At 36.8% G+C, this 22511-nt stretch overlaps 1 protein-coding gene across 1 annotated transcript in view; it reads left to right on the top strand.

The window, feature by feature from the left end:
• VWA8 (von Willebrand factor A domain containing 8) overlaps window positions 1-22511 on the top strand; it is a 380985-nt gene that overhangs the window by 260536 nt on the left and 97938 nt on the right. Inside the window, exons 33-37 of the mRNA XM_015120969.3 lie at window positions 676-785; window positions 1446-1600; window positions 5728-5923; window positions 16122-16203; window positions 20234-20435. Coding sequence (XP_014976455.3) covers window positions 676-785; window positions 1446-1600; window positions 5728-5923; window positions 16122-16203; window positions 20234-20435 — 745 coding nt within the window. The remainder of the gene's footprint in view (window positions 1-675; window positions 786-1445; window positions 1601-5727; window positions 5924-16121; window positions 16204-20233; window positions 20436-22511) is intronic.

Genomic DNA, 22511 nt, shown 5'->3' with positions numbered 1-22511 from the left:
TTGTAAATTCACACCTTAGAAGTTTCTTTCTCTTTTTATCTTGTGTATTCTGGGTTGGATGTGGTTATGTTTATGTTTTTGTTTTCTGACCCATCGGACTGTGCAGTTCTTGATGAAAGACAGTGTCAACTTTGAGCACCTTCCCTCATGCACAACTCCACTAGCTCAGTGCAGACTCTTTCTGCCCCTCTGCTGACAAGCAGAAGTAGCTCATTGCAGAGGATTTCTGCCTATATATACATCCATATTTTAGAAATGTTAAAAATAAGTAGATCAAGGAGATTTCAGTTGTGAGGGCATCTGTCTCTTAGCTGATCACAAATCAGAACTTATGCTCCCCCTTCCTGGCTGATCAAAGAGTTTTATCAAGAGAGGGCTACATGATAATAAGAGTGTACCCCATTCGAGTTGCTTTCCTCTCCCCCACCACAACCCTTTCTCTTATAGGAAGCACTGGATTTTTGCTTCACATTCATTACTGTATTGCTGTTGTGCACTGCTCTTTAACACAGTGTTGAGAAGTTATTTGTTAATTCATGATGAAACTCTAAAACTTCAAATTATACTGGAACTATAAAAAAGAGGCTGAAGAGAATCTAATTTTTCTTAGTCTGGCCTTACGACTATTAGAAAAAGAAAAATTTCACTTAAGCTAGATGTTTTGTTTGTTTGCAGGAAATATCTTTTAACTAAGCCTGCACACATTGAGTCTGAGGGTAGTGGGGTTTGCCAGTTGTATGTGCTGAAAGAGGAGCCACCCAGCACGGGGTTTGGAGTTACACAAGGTAAATACTATGTCATCTGTGTTTATGACTGTGTGAGTGCATGCTTGTACACATACTGTCCTCTAGAATCATTTAAGAACAAAACACCAGCCTATGTTAAGTTTACACCAAAAGAAAAAACTTAGTCACTACACCAGAAATAGTAAATAAGAATCTACTATCTCAGATTGTCAAAAGGAAGTTCACTGTTGTAAGCTCTGTCCTTGAATTTTTTTAACTGACAGATCAGTATTTTTATATACATTCAGATTGCAAGTCTAATTTAGGATAACATCTTTTTTTCTACAGACCATTGGGATTTCTACTTAATTTATCACAGTTTTGGGGGATGAATAGTACTTATGAAAAAAAATCTAAAACATACCATTGCCAACACTTTGTTGGGTCAGTTTTCACATCTTTTCTACAGGGAACTATTATAGTATTTATTCCTAATAAAATTTTGAATTCTATAAATACTTGAAATCACTTTGGGAAGATGTCTTGGTTATAAAAACAGCATTTTTTCAAACAAAAGCCCATGAATGTAATTTAAAGTGTTTCCTCTTTTTTAACTTGTTCTTTTCCATTTGACTTGTCGAGAATAAAATCTTGCAAAAAATTAATTCCTGGAGCATTTCCGGAGCATATGGTGTCTAATGTTTGTCTGATGCTTTTCAGAAACAGAGTTTAGCATACCTCATAAAATTTCCAGTGATCAACTATCATCTGAACATCTAAGTTCAGCTGTGGAACAAAAGATTGCCTCTCCCAACAGAATTCTCTCAGATGAGAACAATTATGCTACAATAGTTGTTGGTTTTCCAGATCTCATGGTAAGCACCCATTTTTTAAATTATTGGATAAATATTTCTTTCCCTCAATTTGACCTATAATCTGTAAGCCTGTTTGAGGGGTAATTAAAAACATGATTTCCTGGTAAACATGTTGGATCAAGTCTGCCTTGCAAATCAGTCAGTAGAAAATATGTTATACCTAAATAGTTTCATTACACTTTAAAAATTAACATTGAAAGTGTAATGCGATGATAGAATTTAGTAGGGGAAAACGAGTATTCTCCATATGTGGGAGTTCAGGTAATACAGTTTAAATGCTTCACCTTCCAATGGTAATTTTCTATCATGTCTTCTAGAATTTTTTAAAGTTAATTATTTTTCCATCTACACATTCTGTTTATTTATTTATTTATTAACTTTTATTTTAGGTTCAAGTGTACGTGTGCAGGTTTGTTATATAAGTAAATTGCATGTCACGGGGGTTTGTCGTACAGATGGTTTGGTCATCCAGGTAATAAGCATAGTACCTGATAGGTAGTTTTTTGATCCTCATCCTCCTCCCACCCTCCACCCTCAAGTAGGTGTCAGTGTCTGTTGTTCCCTTCTTTGTGTCCCTATGTGCTCGGTGTTTCGCTCCCGCTTGTAAGTGAGAACATGCGATACTTGGTTTTTTTGCTCCTGTGTGAAGTTAAATTTGTTGAATTGTCATTATTGTAGATTAAAATTTTCAACAGTCATGAAGATAGATTTAGTTTCCATTGAGTTTTGCTCCGATTTATCATATCTTTGCAGCATCCAGGTTATAGAATAATGGCTAATTGTCTCAAATGATTTTTCTCTTAGATGGGCCCTTCTGTTATCTACTGTTACCTATAAAGGAGAAGCTATTTGAATTGACTTTAGGTGAAACTGGGCAACATCTTCCTCTGATGGAAATGTGGGGAAGTTCCTATAAAAGTTATTTCGGTCCAAGTTGGCATCTAATAACCTTAGATGTAGCTCCGTGTGTTTTGACTAAGCATTTAATTTTTATAATTTCCTTTGTGGCTTTTAGATGGGATGATAGAATTATTTCAAGGTAAAAATATGGGCTGTACTTGACAGTACTCTAATTTTGTATGCCTCAAAATTTTAATATAGTTAATGAATGCTGGGTACTTCAGGATATAAGATTTGAAATCTAAAACTCAGTGGATAATATGTGGCTTAGGACTCTGATATATGTTTTCCTAATTATCAAGTAAAAAGCATCTGCTATCATATAATTCAAAATGAAATGTTATTGAAATACAGTGTTTACAGCAGCCTTGATATAATAAAAGAGATGTGTTTTATATGCTTTCTACAATGTTTGCTGCTATAAAAAACTTGGAACTTTTTCTGGAGGTAAAACTATTTTAAAAATTGGTCTTCTAATTACCTTCTTATGATTGAAGAAATCAATATAGAAGTATAATGTTATTATAAAAAGTTAGAAAATAAAAGCTAAGTTAAGGCACTGTTTGTATTAACCTTGTAGAAATTCTTACAGCCTGTAAGACTAGTGACCTTGTTAAATTAAAAGCTATATCCCTGCTTCTTCATGTGGTACCTACCACATAGGAGGTATTTAATGAGTATTTGTTAAATAGAAGATTAGGGTCAGCTAGACAGCCTTTAAGATGACAATAAGATTTTTAGGCCACAACACAACAGGCAGTGTGCTACCCTAAGCCCTTTCACACATGATACTTAATTTTTACAACAATTCTATGAGGTTTTACAAATGAAACAACAGAAACAGAGAGAGCTTATATCCCCTAGGCCACAAAGACTCTAAGCAATGGGATTTGAGCTCAAGTGTGACTAGCCAGCCCTCTAACACACATCCTTTTTACCACACCACTCTGCCTTCTTGCTTTATGTGAACTTCTTTGGATTCTCTATTAAACTATTGACAGATGAGTATGCTACCTCTTATTAACTTTTTCATGGAGTTATCAGTGGCCTCTAAAGTATTACTTATATAACTTTTAAAATCTAATACCAAATAGCTATAAGAATCTATAGCAAATATCATCCTCAATGGTGAAACATTAAAAGTATTTCTTTTCTATTCTTATTAGGAATAAAACAAGGATGCCCACTGTTACCACTTCTATTAAACATGGTAATAGTGTCTTAGACATGATATATAAAGAGAAAATTGATAAACTGTGCTGCATCAAACTTTAAAATTTGAGCTCTGTTAAAAGACACTGTTAAGAGAATGAAAAGACAATCTACAGGCTGAGAGAAAATATTTGCAAACCACATTTCCAACAAAAACTGGTATCTAGAGTCTATAAAGGTTCTTAAAACTTAACAGTCAGAAGGCAAATAGCCTAATTTTACAAATGAGCAAACAGTAGGCCAGTGTGAGTTATCAAAGATCAGAGCCCAAGCAAGGTAAGGGCATCTGTGATGGGGAGAGGTAACCACTAGTGATGGGCATTAAGCCCAAGCAGGATGAAGATGGCATTCCTGTGAAGGGGCAGCCTGGAGTGGGATGTAGGAGCCCAAGTAAGGTGAAGTATGTGTCCCTGTGTGAGTATGGCCCCATATGGGCTGTCAGGACCCAAGCAGGGAGAGTGGAGCATCTGCCCAGGGAGTAAGGTTAGTGGTGGAGATGGGAGATGGGTCATATACAGCAAGAAAGTAAATATATGAAGGGTAACAAAATACATTAAGGATAATGAAAACAAATTTTTAACTGTTGGAGAGGGGAATTACAAATACTGAAAGGAAGAAAACTAGAATGAACCATGTCGTTATTAGATTAAAATTGGATATATTTTTGTGAACTCATAGATTTCAATGTATTTAGGTAGATACAGAAGTAAAATTAAAGATAAATGTGAAAAAAAAATGAGTAAAAGACTTGAACAAACACTTAACCAAAGAGGATAGAGGGATGGCAAATAAGTACATGAAAAGTTATTGGACATCATTAGTCATTAGAGAAACGCAAATTAAAACCATAATGAGATACTAGTACCTACCCATTAGAATGGCTAAAATAAAAAAAAAACGCTGACAATACCAAGTACTGACAAGGATGCAGAGAGCTAATGCAACTCATTATTGCAAGGGCAAACAATAACCAGAACATCTCTGAAGAAGGACCAGACAGAAGTACTCTTCCTAATAAACTTCAAGGTTAATTATAAAACTTCAGTAACTAAGACCATGTGTTGGCCTGGGAATAGAAAAATACACAGTAGAACAAAATGCAGTGCCCAGAAACAGATACATGCATATAAACTGTGTTTTATGATACTGTTGCTATGGGCAAAAGTTAGTGGTATTTGGACAATAAGCTATACATGTGAGGAAAGGATGACTGCAGGTCCCCACTTCGTACCATTCACAAAAATTAATTCCTGATAGGCTAAGGACTTAAATATGAAAGATAAAGCCTTAAAACTTTAGGAAAAGCATAAGAAAATATCTTTATGATCTTCAGAAGGATAAATACATATGTGGTAAAAATCTAAAGTAAAGCAAGGGAAAAATAACACAAAATTCCAAAAGAGTTACATCTAGGGGGGAGAGAGAGAGAGAATGACCGGGAAGGGGCCCAATCACTTTTGAAGCCATCCCAGGGCTTTAAAAATGCTAGTTATGTTCTATTAATTATGTATAGGTGTTTATTTTTTAACTAATTCCTGTATTTCTTCTGTTTAGTTGTAATTGATTTCAAGATATGAAATTTAAAGTGTATATTTTACACTTGTCTGAAAATTATGATTATTGACAAAACAGCTACCACTTGTACCACATCCAAATGACTGTATTTATTTTTGTTTGTTTGTTTAACACACGATCTCCTCAGCCTCCTGAGTAGCTGGGAATACAAGCATGTGCCATGACGTCTGGCTGATTTTTGTATTTTTTGTAGAGATAGGGTTTCACCATATTGCCCAGGCCAGTCTCAAACTCCTGAACTCAAGTGATCCACCAACTTTAGCCTCCCAAAGTACTGGGATTACAGGCATGAGCCACTGCACCCAGCCAGTAATTTGATTTTCTTATACCTGTGAAACATTAGTTTCCCCCCTAGTATCTGCTTAAAGGTCTGCATTGTTAAGGTTGTGGTGAATGTAGTATATGGTACTTCAGTACTTTAATCTCTCTCTTTTTTTCAGTCACCCAGTGAAGTTTATTCTTGGAAGAGACCATCATCTTTGCATAAACGAAGTGGCACTGATACATTGTTCTATAGCGGAAAGAAGAAAAGTGAGACTCCAAAACAAAGCAATTGTGTGACTCTTTTAGATTTGAATCAGGTTGTGAGGATTTTACCCCCAGGAGAAGTCCCTCTAAAAGATATCTACCCAAAAGGTAAGAAGGAACTCACCAATTCCTAATTTACAAAGGTGGTTTAAAGTAGCTCCCTTTTGGTAGAGGATATTTAATTTATCTTTATCATTTCATACTTATAAAAAGTTGATCATTCTGACCAGTTTAGAAGTAACTAAAAAGACCTCTCTGTATTCAGAAAGTTCTTACTCATTTTCAGTGTGTGGTTGTGGCCACTGCTGTTAGAACTCATCTTCGTTTATTTTACAATATATGCAATCACTTTACCTAAAAGACGTTTTCACAGAGGCTTTTAAAAAGTCTTAGTATATTAGGCATAGAAACTGAGGCCTGCCTTTTGTCTTAAACTCCTAAGACTGGAAGTCAGGGACTTATTATGCAGACTGATTCACTTAACAGCACTCTCAAAGTCAACTTATATTTATTACTGTATAAAATATCCAATTCCTGGGCTGATCTCCTCTCCTCATATAAATTCACTTACTCCTTAAAACCCCATCCTATTGCTAGCAGGCTCTCTAATTTGTACATGAAGATATTCTAACACAGAACTAAAATAACTGGCCCAGGATCACCCCACCAGTGGACAACAGTGCCCAGATTTGCACCACAATCTTCTAATCCCAAGTTTAGAGCTATTCTTACTGAACCACACTGGCGTTCATCATAACAGATAACTGTGAAAAAGTTTGATCATTGATTCATTGACTTTTTTTTTTTTTTTTTACACATCACAGTGGTAGTGATATATTATCTTGTGTCTATATTCATTGTATTAGTGTGGACTTCACAAATATAACGCTAAATGTATTATAATAATCTGTAACAGGGTTTGAAAAGTTCTGATTATATGATAATATTTGGAATTAGTTTCTTCCAAACTGAAACTCATGGAAAATAAATCACCATTTCCTTAAAATGTTTTTTGTGGTAGAAGAGGCAGAAGAATAAACTGACAATTGTATACAGTGTAATAAGTTAGGAATATTCACAAGGTGATATATAAACACAGCAGAGAAGTTTACAATCCATACTAGAGATTATGAGTTGACTCTTGAAAGATGAGAGTTAATCAGTTGAAGGATTTGGTCCAGGAAAGGGGTGCTCCTTGTGAAAGATGCAAGGACTTGGCAGAGCATTCCAGGAATTACAAGAAGTTATGTAGCAGAGTTTAGTGCACCTTCACTCACCCAGAAATCTTTGGCTCACCTTGATACCTCTTCTCCCTCATCCTCCACATCTCATCCATCAGCAATCTCCATGTCCTGATACACAGCCTTGCAAATATATCTTGTATCCACCCACTTGTCTCCAGTTCTGTAACCAGTATCCCATTCAAGGCACTGCCATCGTACACTGGAATGTTGCCATAACCTTCTGATATTGTTACCTCTTCCACTGTTTTCCCCTCCTACCCTTCTCCACACATCAGACAGGGTGATGTTTTTAAAGTACAGTGTACATTGGTTCTTAAGCTCAGTTTGTATACAGTAAAATTCACCATTTCTAGTGTATAGTTCTGTGAGTTTGGCAGACACAGTTGGATAACCACTACCACACTTGATGTAGAAGAGTTTCATCACCCCAAAAACTTCCCCCATTCCATTTTGTGGTCAATGCCTCCACTTACCTACAACTTATCACTGACCTGATTTCTGTTCTTATAGATTTGCCTTTACCATATTATAATATAAATGGAATCATATAGTATGTGGTCTTTTGAGTCTGACATCTTTCAATTAATACAGTGCATTTGAGAATCATTTATTTATTATTTATTTATTTTTAATGTTATGTGTGTACCATTAGTTTTTGTTTGTTTATTGCCAAATGGTTGCCTATTATATGGATGTACCACAGTTTGTTGATCCATTCACAAGGTGATATATTTATTGGTTGTTTCCAGTTTGGGGCAATAAAGAGTAAGGCCACTATGAACATCTGTGGGCAGGTTTTTAAGTGAACATAAGGTTTTGCTTCTTTTGAGTAAATGCCTAGGAATGGCATTTTTGCATCATATGATGAAACTGCCAAACTATTTCCCAAAGTGGACGTACCATTTTGCATTTCTCTCAGCAGTGAATGGAGGTTTGAGTTGCACTGCATCCCTGCCAGCACTTGGTATTGTCAGTTTCTCACCATTCTAGTGAGTGTAGTGATTTCTCATTATGATTGTAATTTGCATTTTCCCTAGCACCCAATGATGTTGAGCCTTTTGTTTTATGTGTATCTTCTTTAATAACATATCTTTCAGATCTTTTGCCCATTTTTAAATTGGGTTATTTATTTTCTTATTAATGAGTTTTGAGCATTCCTTTTGTTTGTTTGTTTTGAGACAAGGTCTTGCTCTGTTGCCCAAGCTGGAGTGTGGTGATGCGATTTCAGCTCACTGTAGCCTCTGCCTCCCAGGCTCAAGCAGCACCCAACTCAGACTACTGAGTATCTGAGACCACAGGCACATGCCACCACATCTGGCTAATTTTTGTATTTTTTTTGTAGAGATGAGGTTTCGCCATGTTGCCCAGGATGGTCTCAAACTCCTGAACTCTGAGTGTTCTTTAGTGTAGATACAAGTTCAGTGTCAGAGATATACTTTCCAAACAGTTTATCTTATTTTGATAAAGGGCAAATCTTCTATGTTTTCTTCTAGAAGTTTTGTAGTTCTATATTTTACATTTAGATTTATGATCCATTTTGAGTTACTTTTTTATATGGTGTAAGGTATGGACTGCGGCTCTTTATTTTAATTGCATAGGGATATTCAATTGTTCCAGCACCAGCACCATTTGCTGAAAAGACTCCTGTCCTTCCTCTTTTGCACTGCCTTTAGACCTCTGTTGAAAATCAGCTGCCCACATGAGTGGGTCTGTTTCTGGGTTCTCTATTGTGTTCCATTGGTCTATGTGTCTATCCCTTTACTAATACTGTACTCTCTTGATTGCTTTATAGCTTTATATTTTATAGTGAGTCTTGGTTGACTCAGGTAGTATCGATTCTTCCACTTTGTTCTTCATTTTCAAAACTGTTTTAGTTAGAAAGTAATATTTTAAAACACAACTCAGGTCATATTGTCCTTAGGATAAAGTTTAGAAATTTTATCTTGGCTTAAAAGATCCAGCATGATTTGTCCATTACATATCTCTCTGACTTCTCTCAGGTAACTTGAATGCACAAAATTATTCCCAACTTTCTGCTGCACCCCTTCCCCCCAACCCCCAAATTCGTTCTCATCTGTCAGGTCTTAGTTTAAATGTCAGTTCCTCAGAAGCTCTTGCTCCAATCTAAATTAGGTGCCCTTGTCATACTCTCTCATAACACTTCCTATTTCGGGACGGGAAGAGCGTGTTTATGTTTCCATGTGTATTTTAATTTTTCACAAAATATCTCAGGCCTACAAAAGTTTAAAGAAAAATACATTGAACATCTTTGCACCCACAACCCATACTGGTAAGTCATTACCAATCGTTACCGGTCATTACCAGTATGGTCAGAGACTCCTGTGTTCTCCTCCCCTTCACTTTTGACAAACCAGAGGTAATCTCTGTTCTGAATGTGAGTTCAGTACTTATCATTCACAAAATAATATATAGCTTTATTTATGTATTTATTTATTTATTTATTTATTTTATTTATTTTGAGATAGAGTCTCGCTCAGTCGCCCAGGCTGGAGAGCAGTGGAGCGATCTCGGCTCACTGCAAGCTCTGCCTCCCGGGTTCACGCCATTCTCCTGCCTCAGCCTCCTGAGTAGCTGGGACTATAGGCGCCCGCCGCCACGCCCGGTTAATTTTTTTGTATTTTTAGTAGAGACGGGGTTTCACCGTGTTAGCCAGGATGGTCTCGATCTCCTGACCTCGTGATCCGCCCACCTCGGCCTCCCAAAGTGCTGGGATTACAGGCGTTGAGCCTCCACGCCCGGCCTGCTTTTTTTATGTTTTTAATCTTTGATTGAATAGTATCGTATTGTATTTATTCTTATGTAACTTGGTCTATTTTTTTCACCATCATGTTTGTGAAATTTGAGGCTAAAGAAAAAAGCATTCATGACATTTGTTACAAAATGGGAAGGTAGGCTTTATGCAGGGCCATCTTGATAGGTATAGGGATGACTGCAAAGAAGTTTTGTAGTAAGGGAGAGAGATGGGGCTCAACTCTGAATATAACAAGCAAAAGTGGAAATAAGTGAAGGAGCAGGGTGGGGGTCAGTGGATGGAAAATTACTGAGAGAAAACATCTGGGGTAAGAGGGCATTCTGGCTGAAGAAACTTAACAGGATTCTTGCTGAGAGCAGCCCAGAGTGATCTGACATCACCTGGGGGATGGTGGCGAATGGGGAACCCAATCAGATATCAAGGGTTAGGGATTCTGGTTAAACTGACTTAGCAGGATTCTTGTTAACATTGAACAATGCAGAGATGAACACAGAGGCCCCAGAGTTGGGAACTAGTTGGGAAGAAGATTCAGAAGAGCCTGACTATAGTTCAGTCAGGGAGAGACTCTTTGTCATCATCCACACTGATAATTCTACTTTTATTTTCACTGCTTCACATACAACAATTTATTCATCTATTATTTGTCAGTGCAAATTTAGGTTCTTTCCAGGTTTTTGCTATGACAAATAATGGTGCTGTGAATAGCCTTGCACCTGTGTGCTTGTGTCTATGTTGAGTCTGTAGGGAGCATATTTAGGAGCAGAATTACCAATGGTGTTCCAGTAGCATAAAGGGGATCCTGGTGCATCCCATCCTGATCTACTCTTGTAAGGGTCAAACTTTTTATTGTGGTTTCACATTACCTTTTTCTGACTTCTAGTACATTTGAGTATCCTTTCATATGTTGTCATTTACTCTTCCAAGAATTGCCTATTTATTTAGCTATTTTTCTCTTAGTTACTAGGAGGTTTGTTTCTCTTCTTTTGTTTAAGTAGTGTTACTAAAATATTCCAAACATATATAAAGTGCTTAGGACAGTGTCTGGCATGGGGGAAGAATTTTATAAATGTAGACTGTAAAAAAAGAGAGAAAGAATGAAAATCCCTAGGAGCATGGTGAAGGAAGATCCCAGGGTGACAGCCAAGCACAGGTCTAACGTTAGAACAGATGACATTTCAGGAGAGATGTCTCTTAGAAAGTGAAATTGATAAGCCCAGTATATTTGAACATATTTAGAGATTTTAACAATTAGGGAACCTTGGGAATAAATTTGTACTAAATAAAACTAAACAAAACATGATGCTTATTAGCTCCAATAAAAGCAAAAAGTTATACAGGAAAAAGTAATGATAATATAAGACATAGCAAAGCTGTGGTTAGCATTTAGATAATTATAATAATATAAGCACTGGATGTTAATCCAAACAAACTTATATGAATGTTTGGGGGGATGGGAAAATGGGGAGTGGGGGATTCGGGAATGAAAAAGAGTTAAGCTCTCTTCTTGCTTGGGAGGAAGACAAGAGATAATGCCTGAAGCTAAAATATCAAGAGGACACCATAATGATGAAGGTGAATACCACAGAAATAGCTTAAAAAGTTGAAAGTGTCTCTGGAGGCAGGAAATGGTGGGGCGGGTGACGGGGCCGGGGGGAGTAGGGGGTAAAGCAGGGACTGTTTTTTCTTTAAGCCTTTTTGATACTTAATTCTATGTGCATGTAGATCTCTGATGAAAATTCAAGCTAGAATGATTTTGTAAAGTAAATCAAATCCAACCGTCTAATTAGTCTGGAACTAATGTATATCAGCCTTTTATAAAGAAATCAACTGTAAAGGCTACTCTCCTGGTGGCTTTCACAATAATGAGGTAGCTTTTATTTAATGCAGATGGGGAGAAATTTATTGCTTTCTTCCAACTGTTTTTCTTCTAGCTAAATGTTAGCTTTTTTAAAACCACAGGTCTGAGCTCTTTAAACACAAAATAATGACTCTTGATTGAAAGCAGTATTTTTTTTTAACTTTGGGTAAAATCAAAAATTTGGTATCAGCACAGTTTGGGGACACACATCACTCTTTTTATCTGTGAACACAGAAGTGTATTAAACCCAGTGATTCATAGGTATACATCAAATTACATTTCAAGGAGTGAGTTTTTAAATAGCATTTCACCTTCGCTCTGAAAATTGTCTTGGTTGTTTTGCCTGACAGTTTTTAATACCTCCTTCTAACCTTGGCATTGTGCATGTAAACTGTCCCCACTGTTCATGGGAGCTATGTGATAAACACTGCTGCAATGACTTCCCTTTAATGGTTAGTGAACTAATCCCTAAATACAATTTATACCTATCTTTGAAATCCACCTGGATTATAAATGTAATGGAAATTTACTGAGCCTGCATCCTCACTCCAGTGTTAAAATGTTTAAAATGGATGGATGAGGACTTGGCCAAGTTTGGAGGGAAACCTGGCCACAGTTTTCACTTCCTTAATTCAGTCAAGTATTCTGTTCAAGAATCTTTTTGTAAATATTCTTTTCTTCTGAGCTGACTTATTTTCAAATCAGTAAACATCAGTTTTTATTATTTTTAAAGTGCTTACTACTACTACCACCACTACCACCACCTTTACTATTTCCCTGAAGTGCTTTGTAGCCACAATTAGCCTTCTCTGATATATGAAAATAGTTTTTAATACCAGGAGTAAAATTCTTGCTTTCTACTTCTTGAAATAGTAGACACAGTCATTATTGCATTTTCTCACCATGGAATTAATTAGCAAAGTAAAAGAAAAAGAAAGATGTGGGAAAAAAGATATTTTAAAATAAGTTGGCTTACTTTGCTTTCACAGGCAATCTAAAAGTGCTGATGGCAGTAGCTCAACTTAATACTATTCCTTATTTGTAAAAGTGCCTCTAAGTGGCAAGCCAAAATGTGAGTAAGTTAGTTAGCGAGGCAGCTCCACTCATCTCTAGAGCTTCAATAACTGGTCACCCTTGGCAAAGAACCCTGAGCTATAAATAATTCAACCTACTTTAGCTAGGTTCAAGCAGCAGGAATTGTAAAAAATGATATATGATATAAAACTATCTAAGATTGACCTTATATCACAGGGAGAATTTCCATTGCAGACTGTGTGTGGCTTACGATAAGCATACTCATTTTGTACAGATGGCCACTTGAAGACAGCTAATCCAGCTGGGTGGTCAAATTATTACAATAACCCTATTTTCTTACCCATTCCTCTCCTTGGACATTGCTTTTTCTTCCTGCTGAGCTGTTTGTCTCTTGGGACAACCCATTGCCTAGCTCTGCAGCTCATACCTGGCCTCAGGGCTGTGATTCCCACTCTGGAATCCTTTCCAAGTCCCCAGAGGCCCACAATGGTTTCATAAAAAGGAACTTTCCTCATTTTACTGTGAACGCCTCAAAGTCAGAGACCACATCTCTTTTCTGAATCCCCACTGCTTCATAGGATGTCTGGCGCAAAATACGCTCAAACACATTTGTTAAATAAATAAGAGATATGTCGAGTTTTTCAGCTGGCCTATTTAAAAGCCTTCAACTGCATGCATGAAATAAAAATGTCAAGTTTCTTGTTTTTTGCAAACTACATTTGATAAATTTGAATTTGAATTTATCCAGGACATCCTGGATACTTCATTCCAACCAGAAATTGTAATAAAAGATGGATGGATGGATGGATGGATGGATGGATGGATGGATGGATGGATGGATGGATAGATAAATATATCATTCTAATCAGAAATTGTTGTCCAAGATCAGATAGATAGAGAAACAGATAGACAAAAATCTTAAAAAGCATGGGTTTTGTGTAGGGGAGTTTTTTTAAGAGAACTTGGTGGCCAAGGTTTTATAAAATGGAATATTTTACAAATAGCTATTTCCCTAGGGCCAACTCATATAGAAGTTGTGTGGAGTGGTGGCCAGAGCATAGATTTTAGTACTAAAAAGGCCTGGGTTTGAAAGCCATTGCCATCACTCGTGTGCAGTGGTGGCCAGAGCATAGATTTTAGTGCTAAAAAGGCCTGGGTTTGAAAACCGTCCCCATCACTCTCCAGCTATATCACCCCAAATAAATCATATTATTACATTACCTCTATAAGCCTCAGTTTCCTCATCTCTCAGACAGGAATCTTAGTCTTTGTTGTTGTCAGTATCGAAAGCACTCTCTGTAAAGACTAAGCAGTGTTTCTGACACACCATGGTGGCAGCTAATGATTTTGAGGATGACGGTTACTCAGGGTTGTGAAATAGAAATCAATGAAGCCCAGGAGTTTGCTGGAAAACCAGCACTAAGGTATACAAATGACATCACATGAGTATAACAATTATGGAATTAGTTGAGGGCTCTGGACCCCTTATCTCTTTATCTTCCCCCAGTTTTCCATATTCTTTACTGTCCGGAATCGTGACAGCTAATCATAATCCCAAAAGACACGATCTCCACGCCATAACCCCAAATGTTGAAATTTCCAAAGAAAGATAAATATTCCTAAAGTCTAAAATTCTGACACAATCCCAAAGGATGAAAATCTCAAATATAATTCTGGAAAAAATAATTTTAAAATTACTTAAAAGATATTTATTTACATTTTTAAAAGGAGATTTATTTGAGAAACATAAAAACAGCAGAACAGGCCAGGGGTGGTGGCGCACACCTGTAATTCCTGCACTTTGGGAGGCCAAGGCAGGCAGATCACTTGGGGTCAGGAGTTCGAGACTAGCCTTGCCAACATGGTGAAACCCTGTCTCTACTAAAAATACAAAAATTAGTTGGACTTGGTGGCGGATGCCTGTAATCCCAGCTACCTGGGAGGCTGAGGCAGGAGAATCACTTGAACCTGGGAAGAGGAGGTTGCAGTGAGCCGAGATCACACCACTGCACTCCAGCCTGGGCAACAAGAGCAAGACTCTGTCTCCAAAAAACAAACAGACAAACAAAAACAGCAGAACACTTCACAAACCACTTTGCACGATAAACTAGGCAATAATAACATATACTTTTTGCAAGCGTAAACACTCAGGCATACTAATGACATCACATGAGTATAACAGTTATGAGCATGTGAACCATATTCATAAAGCAATTGGGCAAAAGGGAAATGTCATACATGCATATCAGTATGTTTGGCAGTTGAAGAAAAGACTGTCCCAGTTCTCAGAGAGAGACCAGTTCACCTTCTGTATTTGTCCCCTCTAGGCTCTTGGCTGATGGGTTGATGTCCACCAATATTGAGGGCAGATCTTCACCACCTGGTTCCCTCAGACTCACATACTAATCTCTTTTCCAGATTACAGATATAACCAAAATAATGCTTTACCACGTGTCTAGGTATTCCATAATCAGTCCAACTGACACCTAAAATTAAGTCCACAAATACACCCTTTGTCAACTTGGCACTTACAGGCGTCTCCATAAACCATACTTAATTTCCAAACAAGGACAGTAACAAAGTAATAGCTCTGTCTAACATGATGCAATTATACTGTGATTGTGATTTTCAGAATTTTAGACTTTAGGGACTTTTATCTATCTTTTGGGATTCCAACAATCAGAATAATGGCATTTAGGATTGTGTCTTTTGAGGATTATGATCCAAATCCCAGAGTCCTCACCCCACTGCCCCATCCTCACCTCACCTTCCCCTGTCTTGCAGGGCCCTAATAATGACAGATGCTGTGTGATGGGCAACCCCGTCGGTGCTTTGCATTTACTAATTTCATCTAAGATAATGCTTATGATGCTCAGATGCTGTGGTCCTCTGAGGTTGTTACCCCCATTTCACAGTGGGGTTGTTATCCCCATTTTATAAATGAAGAAAGCAGGCCTCAGAGAGGTCAGTAACTTGACCAGCATAACACAGCTCGGACAGGAGCAGAACTTCCTACCAGGTCAGTCTAATTAGAGAGTGTGTGGATTCCACCACATTTTACTGCATGGTTGTTGCTTCCTAAGAAGGAAAAACAGTTCAGATGATGAAATATTTTCAAAAAAACTGTAAGTGCGAAAACATTGACTCATCTTGGGAAGCTATCAAAGACAATGAAAATAACTTAGGTTATTTTCTGACAGTAAAGAATCACAGCCCAATGTGCTTTCCTGGGGGAAGCATATTTCTCAGAGTCTAGCCATGAGAGTTGACCCAGTACCTTGTCAAGTAGATCCCAGAGTTCTACCCTTGGCTACGGATAACTTGATTCCACTTTTAGCAGCATTTTGGTATCGTGCAGTAATTTAATCCTTGGCTCATGTCATGACTTGTTTGTAGATGTTACTCCTCCACAAACATCTGGTTATATAGAAGTCACTGATCTTCAATCAAAGAAACTCCGATATATCCCTATTCCCAGGTAATCCAATTCACCTTTGTTCTTAGCTTAGTATGTCACTAAAAAATGAGTAATTTCTTGCTAAGTACTATGAATAAATGTGTACTTTTTGCTTCTTTAAATAGCAAGCTCTTTTTTTTTTTCCAGTTACAGTTGGTTTCTGTCTTGCTGTTCTTCTGCATGTTTTCCTGGCATTTTTATTTTCATTTTGTAAAAATATTCCAGTGTTACATAGGTATAAGTCAAACAGCCTGCAAGTCTTTGTTCTCTTTTGTTTGATCTGTTCTAGTAAGTTTTTCTGTATCTGAAATAGCATTTTTAGTATTACAAAAATTATACTTACTAACTTTATATATTTGTTTTCTGAAGTAAATGTGTTCAAAATATCAAAAGAATTTAAACAGATTTCTTTAATATTGTTTTGATATATGTTATTATGCATCTGCAGTCAGGAAGGTTATACAATAGCCAAAGGATCCAAAGCTTTATAATAGGACTCATTACTGTTCTCCTCCTTCATTATTGTCCCACTATGGAAGCAAAGCATTTAAACTAGGTAAACTGAGGATATAAAAACAGAAACAATAAAGCTTGATCTCTCCCTTGAAGAACACAGGTGTCGTCACCTGGAGCCCGTCCCTTTCTGGGTGCATCCATGCCTTATTTCCCTTTTCCAACCTAAGCTTGCACCTGCTTTGGTCTACTTAGCCTAGGTTCCTCTTTTTTCCTTTCTTTGCCCTCCACACCAAAGCCTTCTTCCTCTAATCTTTCTACTCTATTTTGACCTAGATTGCAATCACATCCCACTGTATGATGTACTCCCTCACGCTGCCACCAAGCCCTCACAACACAGTGGTTGAAGCCTTGGCTAGAAGCTCTAGCAGAGTAGCCTGGAGGGCCTGCAGAGGAAGACCAGGGACCCAGAATCTGTCAGTTACCCAAAATGTCCCCAGGCTTCCTTTCTTCCCCCTTCTCCAACCCTTGAAAGAAAATAGCTCGGCATTATAGCACAAATAACTCGGGAACACAGCTTCATTTCTTAGGACTCTTTAATCAGATTCAAAAAATATGAAAACAAAATCATTATTCAAAGAAATAGATCTACTTCTTCCAACATATATGACTTCTTGGAACATCCTAATGTGTTAGTTTAATGGAAAATGACTTTTAATCATTTGAGGAAATCGCATATTCCATCTTAATTATATGCTCATTAAAAATACTACTAATTCAAGTAACAAAAGCAAATAACATATTTTTAACATATCCAAAGCATTGATAATTTTTTCCAGTATCTATAGTCATTTTTCTCTCACTAGTTTTTTATTTCAGTGTTTTTCTCTTTTAACTTTCTGTGTGAATCACATGTTATACCTGCCATGGAAAGAACATCTGGAAGAGCAGCTGTGTGCACAGCCCAGAGCCAGCTGCCCACAGTAATTCATTCAGTTAGAGCTGCACTGTCCAACGGAAATATAATGAAAGCCATACATGTAATTGTTTCTTTCTTAGTAGACACATTAAAATATTGTTTTAAGGTGAAATTAATTTTAATAATATCTTTTATTTAACCCAGTATGTCCAAAATATTATTTTGATATGTAGTCAATAAAAATTTTTAATGAAATAGTTTACATTCCTTTTTTCTCCCTAAGTCTCTGAAATTCAGTATGTATTTTACACTTAAAGCACATCTCCATTTGGACTTGCCACATTTCAAGTGTCATATGATTTAGAGTCTGTTTCATTGTCAGTATGTCCTGAGTTTCTCTTGAGATTAACTACTGCTTTCTTTGGCATATGTATAAAATCCAAAGGAACAACCCATCTGGACTTCAGGTTTTTTGCTAGTTGCTTAGATTTAGCATTCTGCTAGATATCAGGAATTTTTCATTTGATAGCTAATTTCAAATAATAGAAAATACAATAAAGCTGTATGTAACTTTGGGGCCAAAATGAATACATCACTTTTGCTCTCACATATTTTTCTTCAAAGTTTTATATTATTTGCATTTGTAAAACAGTACTGCCAAGCTTTCATATGTGGCTGTTACACATTTAGGCTGCACTCTACTGTAATTCTATGTGTTCATTTAAAACTTTGTTATTATTTATAAGGAAAACATTGTTTAAGTGAAGAAAAGAGTTTAGACCTAGTGTGCAAATTGTAGTAAATGTGTGGTTTCTTCAGTAATTCTTTTTTTTAATACATTAAAGAAATTGCCTGTAAATGTAAAGTTTTGCCGTGAAGAGTTAAATAGTGACAACTAGTAGGTACAGTGCTCAATAGAATCCTACAGCTTGGGTGTTCTTGGCAGAATTTCAAACATCATAGTTACAAATGGATAAATTTCATTATTCTTGAATTGCTCCCTACTCCATCATCTGTAACTACTAAGTTTTTTCCTGCAGCAAGTATTTATTGATAGAGTATCATGTATTATATCAAATGTTACCTTCTTTGAGCCCTTCTGGGAGTCCTGTAAAGTAGCTCGGAAACATATGGTCCCATCCCACTGTTGTTCTCCTCATATAAACATTTTCTGAGTCTTCCGTGTCCAAGAGTGGCCGCCCTTGTCACTCTGTGTTTAGTATCAACTAAGGCAGATTGAAAAAAGGTCAAATTAGTCTTGATTTATCTTTCAGAATATTATAAGAATTTACCTAATATATAATGGTTTTGTGTTTTTCCAAAATCTGCAATGATAGCTTATTATGTTTTTCTTATCAGGCCATCTCTTTAGACTATTTATTTCATATAGAAAATATCAGATGCATTTTGCGAGCCAACACTAATAATTGGAATTTATAATCTGTTATCACTTTTGTATGATAAGAGCTATACTCATATAAAGGAGATATGCAGTTGACTCTTATAGACAAATTTGCATTCCTAGAAATTACTGTACATACATATATATACACACACATATACAAATGTCCGAAATATATACTAAAGGAAATATGTGTGAAATATATAATAAACCTATACATTCCTTGTTATAGATTCATGTAACTTTCTAAGTCAGAAAAGGCAAAATATCACATACAAATGCAGTCGAAATGCATAAACAAAACATTGGTTTCAGCTCTGACATTAGGCCTCTAAGGAGTGAGTCCAGTACTGCGGGCATGTGAGGTGTGAACTGGTGAACTAGTTCCTTTCTTCCTGACAGTGGAAGTTAGTATCGTCCACAAATACAGGAAAATGCAAAGAACTAGTAAATTACTGTGTATGTTTGCTCCTTACAGATGGTTCCGTTGATATCTTGTCTTTTAATATGCTCATTATTAGAGTTCTTAGATCAGGCTGTTACAGCAGAATACTATAGAGTGGGTAGCTTAAGTGACAAATATTTGTTTTCAGTCTGGAGGCTGGGAAAGCCAAAATAAAGGGGCCAGCCAATTCAGTTCCTAGTGAAGGCTGTATTACAGAGGGCTAACTTCTTGCTGTATCCTAACATGAGGGGGGGGAAGGAAACAGAGAGAGACCACACGCAAGTGCGAGCTTTCTGGTCTCTTCTCGTAAGGGCCCTAATCCCATTCTATAATAGGGCTTCTACTCTCACGACTTCATCTAAGCCTAATTACCTCCCAAAGTACCCACCTCCTAATACTATCATATTGGGGGTTAGGGCTTCAACATACGAATTTGGGGGATACAAGCATTTAGTCCATAGCAAATTCTTTATAGCAAGTTTAGAGAACCTAATCAGTTTAAACCGGCTTTGTTTCCTGGTCTACCAATTGGTTATATACCGTGATCACTTATAAAAAATCTTTCTTAAAATAGTCTTTCTGGTTTTTTTTTTATATTCATGATTGTCCTGCCTCATGTTTGCTTACAAACCCTGGGCATGTTTGTTTAAGAACTTTTGCTCATAGCATATCCTCATAACCTTCCTATGCAGTGACATAGGTAAGAGCAGGTATAAAAGAATGAGTAGTGTGAGCATACTTTTTCAACAGTAAAGAACATTACAATGTGCAGTGTTATCCCTCCTGCTTTATTTTTATGGTCTCTTAGCTTCACTTGGATTCCTTTTTCCAGATCAGAATCTCTCTCGCCGTATACCACATGGCTGTCTACCATTTCCGACACAGATGCACTGCTAGCGGAGTGGGACAAAAGCGGTGTTGTTACTGTTGATATGGGAGGTCACATCAGGCTTTGGGAAACTGGACTTGAACGTCTGCAGCGATCTCTCATGGAATGGAGAAACATGATTGGACAAGATGACAGAAATATGCAGGTACCATTTGAATTCATCTTATCTCTTAGAGGTGCACATTCAAGTATAAATTTAGTTCCAGATGCCACAGTCATGAAAATTTCTGGGCCAGTGACTCAAAAATAGTTGCTTAAAGACTGAAAGAATTTTTAGATTCAAAATAAAAAGACAAAGAACTTTATCCATCTAAATGATGAAAAAGTAAAAATGTGCCTTTTTTTCTGTCAGTGCTTAAACATGCAGGTTACTGACATCACAACATATGAATACAATCAGCAGCTTTTATTTTTTTAACCTTAAGCAGTAACCAGTTTCCAGCAGCACCTTTGCATCTGGTCTCACTTTTACCATCTTCAGTGTCAGCATCTCTACATGCTACCTAGGAAACAGAAACATTTAGGAACTAGAATACAGCAGGTTATTACAAGACCAGAACCTCTAAACTGGAGAAGGTGAGCAAAAATATGCATCCAATAGAACGTTTTTTACCAACTTCCTTATTTCCAGGTAATGCAAATTTACTAGTCAACAATAAGTAGACCCAACCCTGCACTAGAGAAAAACATGGGAACAGGCCACCAAAGTGAAAGGAAACCTGACAACTCCAGAAATGACTCAGTCATCATCTAATCAATCTAGTTCCTATCTGGAACTAATTTGAAGAATGAGGAAGGCTATAGACCCATATGTACTAAAGCATATAATAAAAGGATTTATTTACTATTCATTTATTTTAATCTTCAGAACAAAACCTCTCCTGTTTACATTACTTGCTTATCCAACAAAAGGAAAAATAGGTTCCTACCAGTCAGGTTGCTCCGCAAAGAGCTGATTAGCAAAATAAGAAAATTTCTACAGACTATTTCATTAATACCTGATTAACAATTCCTATTTTATGTGATTATTTTTGTGATTTTATTTAAATAGAAATAGATATATAATAATAATTCTCTTAGATTCTTAAAAGCTTGTAGGAACATTTTGAAAGCCTCAAACCAAAGTAGAACTCAAATCTTTTTGAAGGAGTATAAATGTATTAATTTAATTAAGCTAAAACAAATGTATGACTCTAAAATAAACATGTGATTAAGTAAGTGCCATGGACTGATTACAGCAATAGACTGAATGTTGGTTACTACTCATAACAATATTTAGAAAACCAATTAATTATGGCCTGTTTCATTTATTATTCTAAACATTAGTTTCTTCTCTTTTCGAATTAAGCTCCTGTTCTCATTACAGTCATTGGTGTCTAATAGTAAATACTATTGTGTTTGAATTTCTATATTTTATACGTGGTAGAGCTCAAAGGTCATGTTTTCCATCTGGTCAAGGTTAAGTTTATTTTTCACAAGGGGCTTTACAAAGGACTTTTACGGATCATTTAATAATTGTTCTTGACTACTGCAAAAATGAATTTGTATTTGTTTTTTAATCATGTAGGCCTTCTCTTCCAGTTAGTTCTCTGGCTATATATACATCTTTGTACTCCTAGCTTGTAGCACAATGATTGGTGCAATAAGCAATTAATATGTTTGTTTATGCTCACACTCCTGTATACTAAAACGTGCTGGTAATTGAAACTGTTTGATAACAAATGGATTTTTTCTTTTAAACTGTCACAAATTGTTTTTATGTAACTGAATAAATATTTATTGAATGAGTATATATTGTTATTAAGTTAGAAATGAACAGAATTGGGCCGGGCGCGGTGGCTCAAGCCTGTAATCCCAGCACTTTGGGAGGCCGAGATGGGCGGATCACGAGGTCAGGAGATCGAGACCATGCTGGCTAACACGGTGAAACCCCATCTCTACTAAAAAATACAAAAAATTAGCCCGGCGAGGTGGCGGGCGCCTGTAGTCCCAGCTACTCGGGAGGCTGAGGCAGGAGAATGGCGTGAACCCAGGAGGCGGAGCTTGCAGTGAGCTGAGATCCGGCCACTGCACTCCAGCCTGGGTGACAGAGCGAAACTCCGTCTCAAAAAAAAAAAAAAAAAGAAAAAAGAAATGAACAGAATTATAGTATCTAACATCTCAAGAATAATCAAAATATTCAGCTACATCACACAGTGCAATATCTGAACTTTCCCTAAAC

Source organism: Macaca mulatta, chromosome 17, assembly GCF_049350105.2.
Source record: "Macaca mulatta isolate MMU2019108-1 chromosome 17, T2T-MMU8v2.0, whole genome shotgun sequence".
Classification (NCBI taxonomy): domain Eukaryota; kingdom Metazoa; phylum Chordata; class Mammalia; order Primates; family Cercopithecidae; genus Macaca; species Macaca mulatta.
The sequence above is the reverse complement of the archived record's forward strand: the minus strand, read 5'-3'. Positions and strand labels throughout refer to the sequence as shown.